General features: G+C 46.0%; 2 protein-coding genes across 2 annotated transcripts in view; one reads left to right on the forward strand and one right to left on the reverse strand.

The window, feature by feature from the left end:
* OTX1 (orthodenticle homeobox 1) overlaps window positions 1–21648 on the reverse strand; it is a 388453-nt gene that overhangs the window by 136217 nt on the left and 230588 nt on the right. The gene's annotated exons all lie outside the window — the stretch shown is intronic.
* Window positions 1–21648, forward strand: part of WDPCP (WD repeat containing planar cell polarity effector) — a 224595-nt gene that overhangs the window by 9662 nt on the left and 193285 nt on the right. Inside the window, exon 2 of the mRNA XM_075266977.1 lies at window positions 17883–17943. Within this exon, the coding sequence (XP_075123078.1) occupies window positions 17883–17943 (61 nt within the window). The remainder of the gene's footprint in view (window positions 1–17882; window positions 17944–21648) is intronic.

Raw genomic sequence — 21648 nt, forward strand, 5'->3', positions numbered from 1 at the left:
ATAATACACACAGTGATGTCACAGTACAGGATAATACACACAGTGATGTCACAGTACAGAGATAATACACACAGTGATGTCACAGTACAGAGATAATACACACAGTGATGTCACAGTACAGGATAATACACACAGTGATGTCACAGTACAGAGATAATACACACAGTGATGTCACAGTACAGAGATAATACACACAGTGATGTCACAGTACAGGATAATACACACAGTGATGTCACAGTACAGAGATAATACACACAGTGATGTCACAGTACAGAGATAATACACACAGTGATGTCACAGTACAGGATAATACAGTCATAGTAACAAGGGTATTGCTTGGCCTATTAGGATTGGGATACATTATGGGCCTACAGAATTATCTGCCCAGTGCTTTACAGATTGGTACCAAGTGATGGGTTTTGTTCTGTCTGTGACTACCAGGGTTAATCTCACTGCATAATAAAGTCATGTCCAGTGTCACTACAAGGACATGATCCATGAATGTATGTATATATATTCTCGCCATACCATATATCTCCCCGTACTAACTCACTATATACCATGTATGTAACTTATATCATTGCATTATCATTGTCGGCTCTGTCCGCATTTCCGCTGTGGATGAGATTGGCCAGAATCCCATCCAATCCACTTGCAGATACCGTAAAACTCTGTGGCATCATCGCTGCATTTATGCTACGTGCCCTAACCACAATGAGGTTTGCAATGGCAGATTCCCCCCCCCCTTTTTTAGCTTAAAAAAATCAGCTGGGGGAAGAAAATAAAAAATTTACCTAACTCCAATTGAAGTGAATGGGAGAGTTGAGGAAAGAGTGTGTGAGCTTCCCTTAGGCTCAGGCCCCACTTTGCGGAAACGCAGCTTTTTTTGTTGCAGATTTTTTTGTTTTTTTGAGCCAAATCCAGGAGTGGATGGAGCACAAGGGAGACCTGTAAGAACTTCCTTTATGTTTCCCGTTCCTTTTGTTGCCATTCTTGGTTTTGGCTTAAAAAAAGCAACAAAATCTGCAACAAAAAAAGCTGCGTTTCTTCAAAGTGGGGCCTGAGCCTGACACAGGAGGAATCCGACTCCACAACGTGTGTGTTTTTATGGTTTCTTGGCAGCTTGTCATGATGGATAGCCATTAAAGGTGTTGTGCCATTACAGACACTTACAGGGGACATCTGTCAGATCACTGAGGGTCCGACCACTGGATAACTGCAGCCCTGTTGAGATGAATGTGGTGTTGGTCATACAAGTACACTGGCGCTTCATTCCTAAGGCTTTAGGGGGTCTTATAGTATAGGGGGGCTATGATGGTGAGAACAGCAACCTAGTACAGTAACGATTGGGCCGGCCTGAAGCTCATGGCATCATATCTCACTTTGTTCCCTGCACATGGTTGTGGTCAGTCTGGGAGATATGTCCATCATACGGACTGTGTTTGCAGGACTGAATACAGTTGTGTGCAGTAGGCCTAAGGGCTAGTTCACACGTAAATTACGTCTGGCTTATTTTGATCCCGGAAAAAAAGTTTCCTAATTAGGAAGCATTTTTTGGACCTTGTTGCGCTTTTTGTGGAGCGTTTTTTTTTTTTAAAAACAGCTTCCCAAAATACCAGGCGGTTTTCCCCTTCCATAAAGAGAATGGGCAGCAAAAAACGCATTACGTTTTTTTGCAAAAAACCATGACGCGTTTCTATGCAAAAAAACGTGCAGAAAAAAAACATGCGTCTTCCGCTTCCCATTCACTTCTATTGCTTTCTTCAGGTGGAAAACGCCTAAAGAAAGGTAATGTCGCTTCTTTTTTCGCCTAGTGGAAAAAAACGCTAGAGTAAAAAAAACGCTAGCCCTCTACATAGACCACCATTGTATGGTGGCTGTCAAAATACGCCTCCTTGTCCCCATGTGAGCTAGCCCTAAGGCAGCCTTCACGCGGAGTTACGCTGCGCTCAGTCTGAGGGTCAGTTCACACGTGAACTGCCCGCGCGGGTTTTGACATCTCTTGTCAAAACCCGCCTGCCGCGACCATCGCGGTCGCGGCTTTCCCCTCCGCTGTCGGTTCAAATGAATGAGCCGACATAGGAGGGAGCTGCCGGGGGCGGAAGCCGCGCGGCTTCCGCCTGAAGAAAGGGCATGTCGTTTCTATTCTCCGCTAGCGGAAGCCCGCTGCTAGCGGAAAAAAAAAGCCCGGTGGTCTACATAGACCACCATTGTAAAGGGGCGGATTTTGAAGCGAAATCCGCTGTCAAAATCCGCCCCTTTGCCTACGTGTGAACTAGCCCTGAATGTAAAAGTCGTTCAGAATGAGCGCGTAAAAACCAGCTCCCATTGACTTGAATGGGTGCCGGCATACGAGCTCTCCCCATTGAAATCAATGGGAGACTTTTTTCCCCTATTGTTTTCAATGTGATACGTGTGTATGCCGGCACCCATTCAAGTCAATGGGAGCTGGTTTTTACGCGCTCATTCTGAACAACTTTTACATTCAGACTGAGCGGAGCGTATACTCCATGTCAAGGCTCCCTAAGTGTGAATTTACTTTTTTCTCCGCTTCTGGTAAGATTAGCAGACGTCTTGAATGTTTTCCAGCCCAGCTATGCCAACTCCTGGAGCACACACTGCAGTTATTATTGCAAATCTTCTCATTCTCTGGGGTTTATAGCAGATTAGATCCAGATATGTATTAAATGATCAGCTCCTGATGAACCTGAATATTAACATGGGAAACCCGTAGAGCAGAGATTAATACTGGAGATGAAGACAATAGTGACGCACTATGGCTATTGACTACGTATTAGCACTCGTAACACAATACAGTCCGCAACTACTGGTATCAAACAGTCTGGGCATTGCAGGTAAATACTGTTTGTGGGTCTGGGGGAGGCAGGTGCCCCCTTGAACGTTGTAGTAATTGAGCTTATGCTGTGACTTTATGTGCATATACAAGTGCATCTCAATAAAGTGGCAAGAAAACAGGCCTGCCCGTAACTCCATAGAGAATCTATGAGAGACCCCAGACCCAACAATGCAGAGGAGCTGAAGGCTGCTATCATACAACTTAAAGGGGTATTCTCACGACAATAAGCATTTTTAAATTTGTAGATAGTTAAAAGTTAAACCTTATTGCGGCAGCATCAGACTCGGATCTTTCTCCAGGAATGCCTATTTTATGCCAGGAAGGGCATCGCCTTGCGGTGGGTGGCCCCAAAATCCCCGTCGATATCCCAGTGGCGGAGGCTGGTTAATTCAGTTCTTCCATTTAACCAAATTATATACAAGGGGAGAGGCTGTCCCCAGAAATGTTATAAAGTGTGGGGAGTGTGGTGGGATTCCCCCGCAACCCAATACTCTACTCCCTCATTACGTTCAGCACTGGATGCTTTTGTGTCCTGAGGAGCGGCATCTACTGGGAAGGTCCATGGCCGCCTGGTAGCCGTGTCTTGTACTGCTATTGATGTTATTGCACTTTACTTTCTACTGTGCTATTGCTATAGTGGTTGTGTTGGGATCCGGGTGAGGAGCGATGTGGCAGGTCCTTATTTGTCCATGTTTTCCATTTGTACTTTCTTTGTATTTTCCTTTCTGCTCCTTGTGAGCGTCATTTTTTTTCCTGATTGTATTATTTACGTTGTTATATAACTTCCAATAAAACGAGTTTTAAGGGCTAGTTCACACGTGAGTATAAGGGGAGGTTTTTGACAGCGGATTTCGCGTCCAAAACCTCCCCTTATAATGGTGGTCTATGGAGACCGCCGGGCTTCTGTTCTCCGCTAGCGGCGAGCTGCTGCTAGCGGCGAAAAGAAAGGACATGTCCTTTCTTCAGGCGGAAGCCGCGCAGGCTCAGCCGCGCGGCTTCCGCCCCCGGCAGCTCCCTCCTATGTCGGCTCATTCATTTGAGCCGACAGCAGAGGGTTAAGCCGCGACAGCGATGGTCGCGGCGGGCGGGTTTTGACAAGAGAGAGACGCGTCTCGCCGCGTCTCTCTCTGTGTCAAAACCCGCGCGGGCAGTTCACGTGTGATCTAGCCCTAAAAAAAAAGAAAAAAAAAAAGAAAGTTAAACATTATTGCAAATATAAGTAAATATTTTGTAGCATTTTAAAGATTTTCTCTAAATACACAGTCCAGTCTCATTAATGTGACCACCTATCACAATCCAGAATAACCCCCTTTGGCAGAGCAGACGGCTGCGAGACCTGCAGGAAGAGAGGGGATGGTGTGATGATGTCACTGGGATGTTGGGCCATGCCAACTCTGGTGCCGTGGCCAGCTGCGCTAGGTTACACGGTTGAGCATCCATGGTGCGAACAACCCGATTGAGGTGGTCCAACAGATTCTCTATTGGGTTCAAGTCCGGGGAATTTGCTAGCCAAGGGGGTGCGGTAAACTCATCCTGGTGCTCCTCGAACTGCGCACGTGCACTGCGAGCTTTATGACATGTCGCATTGTCCTTCTGGTAGATGCCATCATCCTGAGGAAAAACAATTGGCATGTAGGGGTGAACATGGTCCGCAAGGATAGATGCATACTGGTGCTGATCCATCGTGTCTTCCACAATGATGAGTGCTCCCAGATGGCTGATGACACGCGCCTTCTGCCATTGGTTATTTAACATTGACGTCAAAAGTGGGCGGTAGTCACATTAATATGATTGGACTGTATCTTGTGTTCAAATTGTTGTCTTGATTGGTTGCCAGTGGATATGACCATGAATGCTAGACTTTTCTAAGGTCAGAAAAACAGCCATGATGTCCTTATTGTGGTCAGGTTATCTTCTCATACATGTAGTGTCCTCCTGATAACCAGCCATGATGTCCTTATTGTGGTCAGGTTATCTTCTCATACATGTAGTGTCCTCCTGATAACCAGCCATGATGTCCTTATTGTGGTCGGGTTATCTTCTCATACATGTAGTGTCCTCCTGATAACCAGCCATGATGTCCTTATTGTGGTCGGGTTATCTTCTCATACATGTAGAGTTCTGGGCTGATAACCAGCCATGATGTCCTTATTGTGGTCAGGTTATCTTCTCATACATGTAGTGTCCTCCTGATAACCAGCCATGATGTCCTTATTGTGGTCGGGTTATCTTCTCATACATGTAGTGTCCTCCTGATAACCAGCCATGATGTCCTTATTGTGGTCGGGTTATCTTCTCATACATGTAGTGTCCTCCTGATAACCAGCCATGATGTCCTTATTGTGGTCAGGTTATCTTCTCATACATGTAGTGTCCTCCTGATAACCAGCCATGATGTCCTTATTGTGGTCAGGTTATCTTCTCATACATGTAGTGTCCTCCTGATAACCAGCCATGATGTCCTTATTGTGGTCGGGTTATCTTCTCATACATGTAGTGTCCTCCTGATAACCAGCCATGATGTCCTTATTGTGGTCGGGTTATCTTCTCATACATGTAATGTCCTCCTGATAACCAGCCATGATGTCCTTATTGTGGTCGGGTTATCTTCTCATACATGTAGTGTCCCCTCCTGATAACCAGCCATGATGTCCTTATTGTGGTCAGGTTATCTTCTCATACATGTAGTGTCTCCTCCCGATAACCAGCCATGATGTACTTATTGTGGTCGGGTTATCTTCTCATACATGTAGTGTCCTCCTGATAACCAGCCATGATGTCCTTATTGTGGTCAGGTTATCTTCTCATACATGTAGTGTCCTCCTGATAACCAGCCATGATGTCCTTATTGTGGTCAGGTTATCTTCTCATACATGTAGTGTCCTCCTGATAACCAGCCATGATGTCCTTATTGTGGTCGGGTTATCTTCTCATACATGTAGTGTCCTCCTGATAACCAGCCATGATGTCCTTATTGTGGTCGGGTTATCTTCTCATACATGTAGTGTCCTCCTGATAACCAGCCATGATGTCCTTATTGTGGTCAGGTTATCTTCTCATACATGTAGTGTCCTCCTGATAACCAGCCATGATGTCCTTATTGTGGTCAGGTTATCTTCTCATACATGTAGTGTCCCCTCCTGATAACCAGCCATGATGTCCTTATTGTGGTCAGGTTATCTTCTCATACATGTAGTGTCCTCCTGATAACCAGCCATGATGTCCTTATTGTGGTCAGGTTATCTTCTCATACATGTAGTGTCCCCTCCTGATAACCAGCCATGATGTCCTTATTGTGGTCAGGTTATCTTCTCATACATGTAGTGTCCCCTCCTGATAACCAGCCATGATGTCCTTATTGTGGTCGGGTTATCTTCTCATACATGTAGTGTCCCCTCCTGATAACCAGCCATGATGTCCTTATTGTGGTCGGGTTATCTTCTCATACATGTAGTGTCCTCCTGATAACCAGCCATGATGTCCTTATTGTGGTCGGGTTATCTTCTCATACATGTAGTGTCCCCTCCTGATAACCAGCCATGATGTCCTTATTGTGCTCGGTTTATCTTCTCATACATGTAGTGTCCTCCTGATAACCAGCCATGATGTCCTTATTGTGGTCGGGTTATCTTCTCATACATGTAGTGTCCTCCTGATAACCAGCCATGATGTCCTTATTGTGGTCGGGTTATCTTCTCATACATGTAGTGTCCTCCTGATAACCAGCCATGATGTCCTTATTGTGGTCGGGTTATCTTCTCATACATGTAATGTCCTCCTGATAACCAGCCATGATGTCCTTATTGTGGTCGGGTTATCTTCTCATACATGTAGTGTCCCCTCCTGATAACCAGCCATGATGTCCTTATTGTGGTCAGGTTATCTTCTCATACATGTAGTGTCCCCTCCTGATAACCAGCCATGATGTCCTTATTGTGGTCGGGTTATCTTCTCATACATGTAGTGTCCTCCTGATAACCAGCCATGATGTCCTTATTGTGGTCGGGTTATCTTCTCATACATGTAGTGTCCTCTCCTGATAACCAGCCATGATGTCCTTATTGTGGTCAGGTTATCTTCTCATACATGTAGTGTCCTCCTGATAACCAGCCATGATGTCCTTATTGTGGTCAGGTTATCTTCTCATACATGTAGTGTCCTCCTGATAACCAGCCATGATGTCCTTATTGTGGTCTGGTTATCTTCTCATACATGTAGTGTCCCCTCCTGATAACCAGCCATGATGTCCTTATTGTGGTCAGGTTATCTTCTCATACATGTAGTGTCCTCCTGATAACCAGCCATGATGTCCTTATTGTGGTCTGGTTATCTTCTCATACATGTAGTGTCCCCTCCTGATAACCAGCCATGATGTCCTTATTGTGGTCGGGTTATCTTCTCATACATGTAGTGTATGTAGTGCCGGTTTTGGAGATTGCAGCGTGTCCATTCTGCGGTTTTAAACACAAAGTGGTCATGGGATTCGCATAAATCTCATCCACTTTGCAGATACTGTAAAACACCGTAATTTTTTTTGTGCCGTGTTTCCGCCGTGGGCAAATCACAGCAGTTCCAGCCCGTGGAGCCCCGGCCAAAAACTCTGCTGAATTTTTAACTACTTTTATTTGCAAAAATGTTTAAGTTTGAACTTTCTACAAATATAGATATAATTATATTCATGGGAGACTCCTTTAAGTCTTTTGTTAGACAGTTCAGAGTCTGTGAGATGTTTAAAATATTGGACTGGCCAATTACCTTCTGTGATAATGTGCAAAAGTTCTTCAGTGGCCCCTGGTATTGTAGAGGTTAGATTCTGTAGCTGCAGTGATTGATGTGCTGCCGCCATTAAACCCGCTGTACAAGTCACTCGTTGATGCCGATTTAGTTGGAGAAAGTGGATGAGATTTATTTGCATCTCCTCCGCTGTTGTGCTATTGTAGATCATTGTAGGCCCATGTCATATACCCCACTGTGACCCCAGCCTTAAAGGTGTTGTCCAGGATTTGGAGAAAACTCAGGGGTGATCTGGGTAGGTGTAAAACAAAACAAAAAACATACCTCTGTTGTCCAATCCTGATCCTGCCGAGGCTCACATGACCACTAGAGAATGTCCCGATGACATATGTGAGTGATGGAGAACAGATCACTGGGGATAGAGGTTCATTTCAACTGCAGTGTTTGATGAAGAAACTGCTCCGGTGTCCTCTCATTGTGGCCCGGTCCGGCTGCTCCGGTGTCCTCTGTGTGGACTGGTCCGGCCGCTCCGGTGTCCTCCCAGTGTGGACCGGTCCGGCTGCTCCAATGTCCTCCCATTGTGGATCGGTCCGGCCGCTCTGGTGTCCTCTCAGTGTGGACTGGTCCGGCCGCTCCGGTGTCCTCTCAGTGTGGACTGGTCCGGCCGCTCCGGTGTCCTCCCAGTGTGGACCAGTCCGGCTGCTCCAATGTCCTCCCAGTGTGGACCGGTCCGGCTGCTCCAATGTCCTCCCATTGTGGATCGGTCCGGCCGCTCTGGTGTCCTCTAAGTGTGGACTGGTCCGGCTGCTCCGGTGTCCTCCCATTGTGGATCAGTTCGGCTGCTCCAATGTCCTCCCATTGTGGATCGGTCCGGCTGCTCCGGTGTCCTCTGTGTGGACTGGTCCGGCTGCTCCGGTGTCCTCTGTGTGGACTGGTCCGGCTGCTTCGGTGTCCTCTGTGTGGACTGGTCCGGCTGCTCCGGTGTCCTCTGTGTGGACTGGTCCGGCTGCTCCGGTGTCCTCTGTGTGGACTGGTCCGGCTGCTCCGGTGTCCTCTGTGTGGACTGGTCCGGCTGCTCCGGTGTCCTCTGTGTGGACTGGTCCGGCTGCTCCGGTGTCCTCTGTGTGGACTGGTCCGGCTGCTCCGGTGTCCTCTGTGTGGACTGGTCCGGCTGCTCCGGTGTCCTCTGTGTGGACTGGTCCGGCTGCTCCGGTGTCCTCTGTGTGGACTGGTCCGGCTGCTCCGGTGTCCTCTGTGTGGACTGGTCCGGCTGCTCCGGTGTCCTCTGTGTAGACTGGTCCAGCTGCTCCGGTGTCCTCTGTGTGGACTGGTCCGGCTGCTCCGGTGTCCTCTGTGTGGACTGGTCCGGCTGCTCCGGTGTCCTCTGTGTGGACTGGTCCGGCTGCTCCGGTGTCCTCTGTGTGGACTGGTCCGGCTGCTCCGGTGTCCTCTGTGTAGACTGGTCCAGCTGCTCCGGTGTCCTCTGTGTGGACTGGTCCGGCTGCTCCGGTGTCCTCTGTGTGGACTGGTCCGGCTGCTCCGGTGTCCTCTGTGTGGACTGGTCCGGCTGCTCCGGTGTCCTCTGTGTGGACTGGTCCGGCTGCTCCGGTGTCCTCTGTGTAGACTGGTCCAGCTGCTCCGATGTCCTCTGTGTGGACTGGTCCGGCCGCTCCGGTGTCCTCTGTGTGGACTGGTCCGGCTGCTCCGGTGTCCTCTGTGTGGACTGGTCCGGCTGCTCCGGTGTCCTCTGTGTGGACTGGTCCGGCTGCTCCGGTGTCCTCTGTGTGGACTGGTCCGGCTGCTCCGGTGTCCTCTGTGTAGACTGGTCCAGCTGCTCCGATGTCCTCTGTGTGGACTGGTCCGGCCGCTCTGGTGTCCTCCCTGTGTGGACCGGTCTGGCTGCTTCGGTGTCCTCTCATTGTGGACTGGTCCGGCTGCTCCGGTGTCCTCTCAGTATGGATCGGTCCGGCCGCTCCGGTGTCTTCTTGAAGTGAAACTCCTCACCCGCTGTGACCATCCGGATCTCTTCTGCTAAAACCACTGATTAGTCTCATCAGCCATGTGCGGCGAGAAAACCATGGAGCGGCAGAACCGTATCGTGTTGGGAGGTATCGAAGCCACGGGGAAAACTCCGTATGATTTTTTTTTTTTTTTATTCTCCCAGCCTATATAAAATATAAATTTTTTTGCCTGGACAACCCCTTTAAGATTTTTCTATAAACTGTAAACCTTTGAGGACCAAGACAATTTTTATTTTTATATTTTTGCATTTTATTCTCCACCTTCCAAAGCACAGAATTATGTTTCCCCACATAGTCAGAGGAGGGCTTGTGTCTTGTAGATTTATACAAATGGAGAATAACACCCCACGTAGGGGGCTGCAGCTAAAAAGCGCTGCATGAAAATTTGTGGCGGGAACACATTGAGGTTTTTCCCGCAGTGCTTTTCGCAAAGGTTTCGGACTTTCTGCTTCCATCGTACCTGTAGAGAACCTACCAGAGCTTCCGTAGGTATAATGCGACTGCGACTGTTTTAGAAATTACAACATTCCTGCTGCGAGTATTTTTCGGCAATGTATGGATGGGAGTTGTGTCATAGCACAGGGGAGGTGCGCGGCCTAAGTAATGGATCATTAATGGTAACGAGTGATTGCACTTTTTATATTTAGGACATAATTGCTCAGCCTTACTTTCAGATGCTGTGGTCACATTTGGCCATAACATCTAAGGGGTTTGAGCCGTCTCAGATTAGTTGCTGTCTTGGACCTTAGTTTGTCTTTGTGCAGTTCTCACAGGTTGCAGCTCTCGGACATGTTGGGAGTTGTAGTTCCACCGCAGCCACAGGTTGCAGATCTCTGCTGTAATGTAATGAATTCATTTCTGATTTTATAAATTGTATGTTGCACGTTTTGTCCACTAGGTGGTGCAATTTCTCCTTTTATATTTTTGCAGTTGCGCCTACCTTTAGTTACTGGGCTATAGGACTGGCAGTGATTTTGGTTCGTAGCTGAATGCCAAGTGTCCTCATAACATGTCGCTGTTTGGTCTGGTGGTGATTACGATTATTGAAAATATTATTTTTGTGATGGGAATGGGGCTGAGCTGCAATAACCTCTACAATGCGTGGATGGAAGTGTCGCTGTGTCTGGTACAACTCCCTTAGCATTGGCCAAATGAAAGGGGCTTTCGGACCAATCGATTCAGGACCTATTTTTAGGATAGGTCCTCAATGGTAGATCATTGGTGATCTGATAGTAGGGCACCCATAGATCTGCTGTTTGTAAAGGCCGTGCGCTGTAACATTCACTATATACCAGGCGCAGCGCTCAGTCCATTCATCTGTTATTTATGGCATCTCCTTAAGGAAAACAAGTCATGTTTAAGATTGAAGCGAACGATGAACTCCTTAACACACAATGCTGTAAGTTTCCAGGATGGTGCAGTTGGTTTTTCAATTCCACAGTAACTGCAGCATCTAAGTAGTTAGATGAGTCACCCCATCTGCACCCCTGGAATTGCAGAGAGAAAATTGGTTTCCTTGGCGCCCCTTTACCTGAAGAAGACCCCCAGGCCTACCATCTATGAATCCCTACTAGGCCGTGGCAGAGGCAGCACCTAGTAGGTTTCCTGTTAGTTTTACATTGATGGACACAACACTTTAAAGGGAGTCTATCAACTTCCCTAAGTATATACAGCTGCCCCCTTCCCCTCCCCCCCCCCCCCCCTTCCCAGTATTACACTGGTAAACAGCAGAGCTCTGATGTATGTCACTCTTGTAGATTTTGAGGAAAACGGCCCCATGTCTTATGTAAATGAGAGAGTTGGTGCACTGGGGGCGGGGCCTTCATCCCTGTGTGCACGGATGTCATAGCAGTGACAGGATCAACTTACACTGCACTGAGCAGCAAGAGCAGTGCCCTATGGTGCTGAAGACCCGCCCCCAGTGCACTAGCTGCCTCATTTGCATAAGGTTTTAAGTTGTTTTTCTCCAAATCTTTAAAAGTGACATACACTACAGAGGTCTGTTATTTATCACTGGATTTTGCTCTGTAATAATGTGTTGACAATTGAGTCTGCATGGAGGAGGTGAAACACTCCCTTTAATAAGGTTAAAAAAAAAGACCCTAAAAGGGAATCAAAGAAATTACCGCTTACCCCATAAAAAAAAGGCTAAGGGCTAGTTCACACGGGGACATGGACGCTGATTTTGACAGCTGATTTTGCGGCCAAATCAGCCTCCATAAAATGTAGCCCTATGTGAATTGCTAGCTTTTTTTTTTCTGCTAGCTTTTTTTTATTGCTAGCTTTTTTTGCTAGCAGAAAAAGAAGCGACATGACCTTTCTTCAGGCGTTTAACGCTTGAAAAAATGAATTGGAGTCTATGGGGCGCTGAAAAAACCACTAGCGGTTTTTGGTCGCTTATTTTTGCAGCTGTTTTGGCAAAAACAGCGACTGAAACCGCTAGCGGTTTTTTATCATGTACTTTTTTGTAGTACAAAAAAAAAAAAGCTTAACAAAAACAGCGACCGAAAAAGCGTCAAAGACAGCGTCCAATGCAAAAAACAGTGTCCAAAAAAAAAACGACGCTGAAAAATCAGTGACAAAATCAGCTAGGCTTTTTTCACGTGTGAATTAAGCCTTATGACTTTTTGAAGCTGTTTGAAAAGAAAAGCTTTCCTGTCTTCATCAATGTGCGGTATTATATACCACTAGACAGCAGACAGTGGGCTTTCCCAGTATGTTTCCCAATGCTGGAGATATCTTTGCCTTTAATTTTGGCACCGATATCTCCCCACTGTCAAAGAGAGCCTTGCTGCTCAGAGTCATCGCTGGGCTATGAGGAACGCTCGCACTAACTGTACTCAAATATACTGTCAGAGGGCGATAAAGCTGAGCTGTAAGGCCCCCCCTCTGACAGTGGGGAGATATCGGTGCTGAAATTAACAGCACCGATATCTCCAGCACCGGGACACATATCTAGAAAGCTGACAGTGCAATGAATTCAGCACACTGTGGGCTTTCCAGCAATATAACTATATACAGTATATATATATATATATATATATATATATATATATATATAGATGTCTGTAAAACAAACAAACCCTACAAACCTGCTAGTGCCTGCATATCAGTGAGTGAAGGCGCTCTACTGACACCGCAGCAACAGTCATCGAACAACATTAAGCCCCACCCCTGATTCCACCCAGTTATCTACTAACATTAAGCCCCACCCCTGACTCCACCCAGTTATCTAACATTAAGCCCCACCCCTGACCACCCAGTTATCTAACATTAAGCCCCACCCCTGACTCCGCTGCGTCCTTGCAATGTGGATGAGATTTCCCATATTGCAGATAAATACTCACAGCAGAATTGCTGCGACTTCCAAAATCGTTGCGTGTCGCAGTGTGTCAGTTATACGCCGGAGGTTTCCATATGGGTGTGATTGAAGCAGGAAAATGCTGCGGATTTTGGCTTGGTGGGGCCTTCGCTTTACACACTTCTAAAACTTTTTTTTAAAATTTTCTCTAATAGACCAGACAATCCCTTTAAATTCCCCAGGTATCCCTTTAATGCAGTTTCACATTCCCTATTGGTTTTCGCTCTTCTTTTCTGCACAGTAATACGTCATGTAACATTATATGAATTATTTATTACCGATACGTCGTCTTAATAAATAGTAATATATTCACCAACAATTGGAAAATTCATTTTGACTATTGACACAGGAGAAGAAAGGAAGGAGCCTCATTAAGGAGCGACTCATCTACTTAAGAATGATCAGAATAATTATGACAATCTATTCTAATGATATGTGATCTAAGTTAAGAGAAACACCTCCAAATGAGGGCAAATTAGGAGTCGGAACATAACATTGATTGGCTTTTCGGCCTTATCTGCGACTTCCCATCAGGGCTGTGTAATTAAAGTGGTAATCTTCCTGATACTAATTACTGCTTGAAAAGTTCAGATTGCCTTGGGCCTTTTCTTAATGCACTCTGGGAGAGGAAAGGCAAGGCTGGCGAGTCGTGTGGAGACGTTCGCTGGATTGGACATTACTGCTCATTTTCCTGCACCGCTTTACAGGGCTCATAAAAAACCAAAACAAGTTACCTTTTAATGGTTCACATTATATTCGGCCAGGGCTAAACAATGGTTTTGGCTATGACTCCCTTTGAATGACCAAAGATCGCCATGTCGCCCCGCGACTCCTTCAGTAACTTTTAGTTGCAAATAAATTGAGCTTTGCTGAAGTTTTGTTTTGCAACTAGAAGTTTATGTTGCAGCATTGTAAGGTTGACAGCGCAACTCCATTCACGTACATTAGTAATGGAATCTCAGGGCGACCCGGTGATCTAGGCCAGGGGTCCCCAATCACCTGTCCATGGAAAACTACCAGGCCGCGGGGCATGTTGTACCAGCGGCAAGGAGTCAACACTGATGTTTGGTTGTTGCTCATTGGGATAAGGTGAGCAAAGTGCGGGGTTGAGCCGGGACCCGCTGTATGTCCGGGATTCTAGTAGTATGCAGGACATGCAGCGGGCCTTGGCTCCACCCTGTACTTGCCTACCAAATTTTGGGCAACTACATTACACGTCACTTGTCCCTATGACGTGTAATGTAGCTGTAGTGAGGCTGTAGTAACCCCGCCCCCACCACACCCCTTCCCTGCCCCCACCACACCCCTTCCCTGCCCCCATCCACACCCCTTCCTGCCCCCACCCACACCCCTTCCTGCCCTCACCCACACCCCTTCCTGCCCCCACCGGTCATAGAAAAATTGTCTTTCTGAAACTGGTCCCTGGTGGAAAAAAGGTTGGGGACCGCTGCTGTAGGCTATACATTTATTGCATAGTTTTATAGCAGGCCGGGACGCGGCGTCAGTATGGCAGAGCCAGTCAGGAGCACACAGATCCTGTGATAGGATTACTATGAAGTATGTAAACTGTGGAGCTAATTAGTTGTGTCATATTAATACATATAGATTATAATTAAAAATAATCATTTCATCTTGAACCTGAAGTTCAACGAGGTGACATTTTTCTGACTCCGGCCCAGATCGGTCCTGACGCCGACTGTGACTCCACAGCCTTAGTGCCGGGATCTATAAAATGAAGGTGTGACCCCCTAAAGTCCTGATTAGCGGGTCAACTGTAAAGCTGTCCGCCCATATTTACCATGTCATTTGGCCTATGGGGTGTTACAGGTTGATATACGGTGGGGAAACATTTAGTATAAGACTGGATTTTCACTAGTGTTGGAGTCTCTGTAGGCTCTGCCTAAAATCAGGGGAGACATGATTTCTGCCCCGAGGCCTTTTCTCTTCTCAGGTTTCAGTATAAAACCATCAGGAACCTTGTGAGCCCCAGTATAGTCTATTTCTCTGTGCGAAACCGCTTTTTAAGCAGAGAGGGTTTACGTCTTTCTGGTTCCCCTGTGGACCCAAAAAACGGAGACCCCAATGGCAGTGCGAAGGGAAACTCATTCTGACTCCTTTATTTGTACCTAATAACTTTCCTACATCGTGGGGGTTCATTGAGCTCTGTATACACGGTCATCGGGAAGGCGGGGCCAGGAATAAACCCCGCCTTCCTTATCGGCGGTCCGGCTGTACCAAGTCCCTGTTGTTCAGCTGTACAATGTTATGGAGCTGCACTGCAGTCATGGAGGTATACAGTATATATGTCTTGTTTAGGGTGGACAGCCCAGATCTATAAAATCAGCGGGTCGTCCTAAAGCAAGATGAAACAAATGTTGATCAAAAGTACTTTTCCCTTTTTCAGTTCCCGTGCAGACCTATGTGTCTCCATGGTAACAGACTACATCCAAGCCCCGTGTCGTCTGGTCAGACTCCCTTCTATTTGCAATTTGTAGGCAAACATAAATGAATAAATAGATGAATTAGTGCTAGGCCTGGAAGCTGTGCAGTAATCCCCGCCGCCTCCTGAGCTGTCCTGGCACAGGCTCCTGCCGGAGTTCTTAAGCTGTTTACCGCCAATGGCCATTTAGGATCCCTGAGCACCATCGCCCTGGTAAACATCGCTGTGTGAAGACACCTGTAGCCGTGTTTGCTTACTTGACTGATTCGTCTTCGCCGTCCTGATGTTTGTTTTGTTCCTTTAGCTTGACTCCGCACAGTTGTATATTTATATTAAAGAGGCGCTCTAGTCACTTGCTCCATGTATTGTGCCTCTATTCCTCCATATACAGATAATCCAGCTAGTATTACCTTATTTAGTTAAACCTGTCTATCTGAATCCTTCTCTTTAGTAAGGTCCTATGACCAGATATAATGTACAGGGTCCTGCACGGCGATGGACTATTCCATGGGGGCGAGAATCCATGACCGGGCTTCATATCCCATCATGCAGATCTCTCCATTGGGAGAGGATATCCGCCGGACCTTACAATGGCTGTGAGCAGTGAAAACGCAGTCGTTTAACTCTTTAGTTGCAGAGATGAAGTGTATTTGTGATTGTCCCCTCTCATATCGGCACCTCCGTAACTTCACACATTGCTGATGTGTTGTCATACATGCCATGAGCACGGTCTTATCAGTTTACTTTCACTTAGGAAAGTGTAATACATTGCAATCCTGAGGTATTCTACAGGCAATCGCACCACCTGGTGTAACAATCCCAGTATGGCGGCGAGAAGTACACATGGAAAAACAAAATAATACAAAATAGAAAAACACAAGCAAAAAACATTAAGGGCTAGCTCACACGGGGATTCTGCGTCTGCACATTCCGTCGTGGCTGCTGCGGTGTATGCCGGTGCAGGGCACAACATCCTGGAGTAGGCCCAAATGAATAGGCATCGTCTGGAGCGTGCTGTCATGAAGCGGACGCCGCGGCTGAATCAGCTGGAATCTGCCTGAAGTAAGGACAGCTCGCTTCTTTTTTCCGCTAGCGGGAACAAACTGCTAAAGGGAAAAAGAGCGCTAGCGGTCTACATAGACCTCCATTGTGAAGGGGTGGATTTTAAGGAGGATTCTGAACCAAAATCCGCCCCCTGTTGCTTCATGTGAACGGGGCCTAAGAACTTTTCCAAATTATTTTATTTATTTATTTATTTATTTTTAACAGAAAAATAATAGTAAAAAACATATTTGGTATTGATGTAACAACAAATGCTACAATGTATTACATCACTTATTCTGTATCATGGCATGACTAAGGGGCACATTGCGCCCAAATGGGGCAGCGATTTATTACACCTGTTTTTTTAATTGGATTTTTTTTTTTATAAAAAATTGTTTTTTTCCTTTTATGACTTAATAAAAGTTAAGTTTTAATCTTTTACCTTGTGACTTTCCTTGGTTGCCGGGAACATCATTTAACATTTGTAACCAATAATTTGGGACCAGAAACTACTTTAGGGCCCGTTCACACGGAGTAAACACATGTGTATTTTGGCAAAATACACATGTAAAAAATACCCATGTACAAATAAGACTCCCATTGACTTCAGTGACATTTTACTCGTGTATTTTGACATGGTTTTTCACATGTGTAAAAACAGGTCTTTGAAGTCAATGGGAGTCTTATTTTTACTTTTATTCTTATTTTGGCAAAATACATGTGTTTACTCCGTGTGAATGGGCCCTTAATTAGGCCAAGGCCCCACGTTGCGGAATCACTTGCTGACCACAGCTGATCGTTGGGGGTGCTGTGTTGTTGTCCTACCAATATCCATGTCCTTTTCTTAGAATAGGTCAGCAATATTTTTAGCCCAGAAAATCCCTTAGGTGACACAATCCCTTTAAGTATAAATTTTGGTATGGCCATGATAGTACTGACCTGCGGTACATAGGTAACAGTTATTATACTTAGCCAAAGATGTAACAAGTAATCCCCAAATAACAGGCAGAATTGCTTCCACCCCATCAATAATTCTTGACCGCTTTTCATTATTCCATACAATACATTAAAGATTACAACGTATCTGGCAAAAACCAAGCCCCCATACAGAAGAGAGATAATTATATAGAAGGAGAGTGGAGAGTGAGAATCATGGCAGAGCAGGAAGGAGTTAATAGACGAATGCTTTGTGTTTAGTCCATTGTGACCTCGCCCGTCAGTGCAAAAGTTGTTTGATTTTTTCTCTTTTTATTCGGATACGTCCAAACGTGCGAGTCCAGGAGAGATTTTTCCGATTGATTTGTTGCGGCTGCTGAGTGCGGTGCCGGCCCGGAGGAGATGTGCGCAGCGCCATTGCTGATAATAAGCGCCATTAATTTGCACATGTTGTTCCTTTCTTTGATCAGACTTCTTTCTCTTTCACAGATGTCGTTCTGCCTGGCTGAGTTGTACCTGTGGTCTCTGAAGAATACCTTGCATGTTGGAGGTAAATCTCTTTTATTGAAGTTCTACTTTCGTGTGTCCGAGGATCCCCAGCGCTACATAAAGCGCCTGTAACGTAAAATATTAGTTCTGCAATGTATTACAGTTATCTATTGAAAAATAAAGCGCTCCTCGCTGTATCACCTGACCGCTACCACGATTCCTACAAAAGACGTCCGCCGCACTGCTATTATTTTCTGTCTGGGGATTTGGCGGTATTTCTATTTGATTTGGGATTCGTCGTCTTCCTCTAAATGTTATCTGTCACCAGGCAGAGCCTTTTATTTTAGGGCATAAGGTGTCCTGAGATAGAGGAGCTGGTCGGCGTATCTTCATCCAGATCATCGACCCCGGGTGTGCAGGGAGGATGGAAATATTCGATCACTGGATGGTGACTAATAATTCTGAGCCGTCGGGACCCTTCACATGTGCGGTCGCAGTTATAGGCTGCAGTCTACGTAAAGGGACCAGAATTTTGCAGGTCTTTGTCACATTGATGTGACTTTGCGGCTATAGGACCTAACCTTTGGCAAAGGGAGACCACAACTCTCTGAACCTTGCAGGGATTTCTGATTCTGATGGTTGGGGAATAGGACTGAGGCACTTTATCTTTGGAGTAGACTGTCACCAGATCTGAAAAGCCCAATGACCTCCATCATCTGATCGGTGCTAGGACTCTGAGCATTCTGGTCTTTTGTTTATCTAAATCTGTTCAGCCATTCTAAAGATATAAGCCCTTGTAGTTTTGATGCCATTTAGGATGTATTGGCCAAGTAGGTGGTAACATTGTGGTTTTTTTGAGGGCAGGGTTGCTGTGTGCTGTTTATTATGCATAGTTAACGCCCACTTGGCTATTACACACTAAGGGTAATCTCACACTGAGATTTTTGGTCAGGATTTTGAGGCTGTATCCGCCTCAAAATCCTGACCAATAAGATGGCTCCCATTGAAATCAATGGGAGCCGCTCAGGTTTTTTTTCCTGGGAGCCGTTTCTTCTTCTTCAGGCCATTTCGCCTCGCGATTCAGCCTGAAGACACTCCCTCCTCCTGACTAAGTCCATTCATTGGGCCTAATCCGAAGCGGAGTGCGCGGCTGGATGACAGTGCAGTGCAGCGGCTTTCAGTTGCGGCTACACGGTTTTTGGACTGGAACCTAAGGTGGCCTCTACCTCAGGTTCCGATCCAAAAAAACTACGTGTGAACTTACCCTTACTTGCATCAACACTAAAAGGGAGTTTATCTTTGCAGATCTGGTGACAATGACTCTTTAAAGGGGTTTCCCATGAACATAACCTTATTTTTTAAAAAGTAGACAAGTAAAAGTTAAACATTTTTGCAAATCTAAGTAAATAAAAATGTAAAGATTTCCTCTAACCATCTTAGTGGTGATGTCTGTTGTCTTGACCAGTTGCCTATGGATACGACCATGAATGCAGGAACTTTCTATACTCTCAAATCCATCCAAGATTTCCTTGTTATGCCAGGTTACCTTCTTGTACATGTCGTGTCCCGGCCTAATAAACTGTTCACTATATGGATATCCTGGCTGGGTCCCAGACCATAGAAAGTTCCTTCATTCATGGTCGTGTCCATTGGCAAGCAATCAAGACAAAAGAGCCCCCTCTAAGATACTTGGAGAAAATCTTCAAGACTCTACAAAAGTTTTAATTATTTATATTGGCAAAAATGTATAGCTCTTAATTGTCTAAAGTCTACATAGGGTTATGTTCATGGAGAAAAATCCCTTTAAGTATTAGAGTAAGCTCAGTGTATTGTGAAGCTGGACGTACCAAGCAAAATGTGTCCCGGATATTCTCCCATCGGTGGCAGAAAGATTTCCTATTCCCATTCACCTGAAGATTGAGCGGACGCTACTGGTGAATATATTCTCCCAACTATCAGAGGACGAACTATCTGCCTCCTATTGGAAAGAATCAGAGTTATAAATTCTGGGGCAGATTCCTCTACAAAACTTGTGACTCTGCCCTTAACTTGGCTGGACTCCGTTTCGGCAGCTCCTGGCACAAGCTCAGCTGAAACAGCGGAGAGTCGCTCTGACTTTGGTGCACATTAGTGGCTGCAGCTTTATCTCTTCTCTATAAATTTGCTGCAACTTTCTGGGCAAGTAAATTAGGCTGAGGCCCCACGTTGCAGAAATACAGATTTTTTTTGTTGCAGTTTTTTTGAACCAAAGCCAGAAGTGGATTGAGCAGACGCTGGAAGTATAAGAACTTCCTATATATTTCCCTTTCCTTTTGTAGTCATTCTTGGCCTTGGGTTAAAAAAATTACAACAAAATCTGCAACAAAAAACTCTGCGTTTCCGCCCAGTGAGGCCTCAGCCTTAGATAGTATTTAGTCTGCCGAACGGATTTCACGCATTATAGTTTTGGATCTGGTTGGAGCGTCCAGATTACAGACTCCACAGGTGCCACCATCTAATGTGTATTTATCATATGTCACATGTCTTTTTGGTTTGGGGTAGATTTCTGCTTCTAAATTTCTTTTTTTGTTGTTGCTTTTTTCCCTACAACTGATGATTTCTATGGACATGATGTATTCTTTAGAGGGGTTGTCCAGCGGGGAAAAAGTCTTTCAAACAACTCGCCCCACTGTCTTGGTCACATCAACAATTTCTAAAACTCTAACCCTGCTCCCGTTCCACTGCTTACCGGGTCTTCACTGCTCCTGTCTTTGCTCAGGAATTGCTCAGTCACTGGCCGCAGTGGTGACCTGCCACGGACTGGGTGAGGGGCATTTGTTGGCGTTTCCTGGCAGGGGACCAGGTAAGGGCGGGTTCACACCTTTGCTTGTTGTCCAGTTTTTATAATCCAGCCGGTTTCCGTCTTCTGCCCTTCGAAACTGGACAGGAGACGGAAGCCTAGCGGTCAGTTTTCAAACCCATTCACTTGAATGGGTCTGCAGAGGTGACTGCCCGTGAGCGTCTTCTGCCTGTCCGCGTGGAAACCGATTTTTTTAGCCGTACACAAATTCAGACTTGCAGGACTTAGTGTCCGGTTAAAGAAAAATGCTTTCCCCGTGGACAGGCAGAAGACGCACACAGGCGGTCACTAGGTTTGAAAACTGCCTGCTAGGTTTCTGTCTCCTGTCCACTTTTGTGGGGCAGAAGACGGAAAGCGGCCGGATTACAGAAATTGGACGACGAGCACCGGTGTGAACCCGCCATTGGAATGGGAGGAGAGGGGAGGAGTAGAGGTGAATAGGGCTCTTATTTGTTTTCACCACATACCGGGGCCCGGCTGGTGTGGATGACCGAAAACATATCAAGGAGCAATTTTATTAAGACTTGCACCCAGTTTTCCTGCGTACACGGCATAACAAGTTGTGCAAATGGTGATTTTTTTTAATTTTTTTTTTTTAAAAGCAACATTTTTTATTTCTGTACCTCCTTTTCCTGAAAGGAGAGCTAACAGGGGTATATAATGGGGGCGGCTGTATACCCAGCCAGATAGTTCATCATTTATGGCAGAAACCCGTTGTATATAATGCTGAAATCTAGAAGCGTGTATGAGTCGGTGTGCGCCAGGGGCTATGAAGGCTCAGGGGCCATAAAGCCCGGTGTTAACAACGCCCCAATAATCCGTCATTATCCCTGCCTATTACGGGTGCCATTCCTCAGCTATGCCTGACCACCACGACTCCACTTATTACTTTTTTGCATTTCAGATAGCTTTATGGAAATATAATTT

The sequence above is a fragment of the Leptodactylus fuscus genome, chromosome 3 (genome assembly GCF_031893055.1).
Source record: "Leptodactylus fuscus isolate aLepFus1 chromosome 3, aLepFus1.hap2, whole genome shotgun sequence".
NCBI lineage: Eukaryota > Metazoa > Chordata > Amphibia > Anura > Leptodactylidae > Leptodactylus > Leptodactylus fuscus.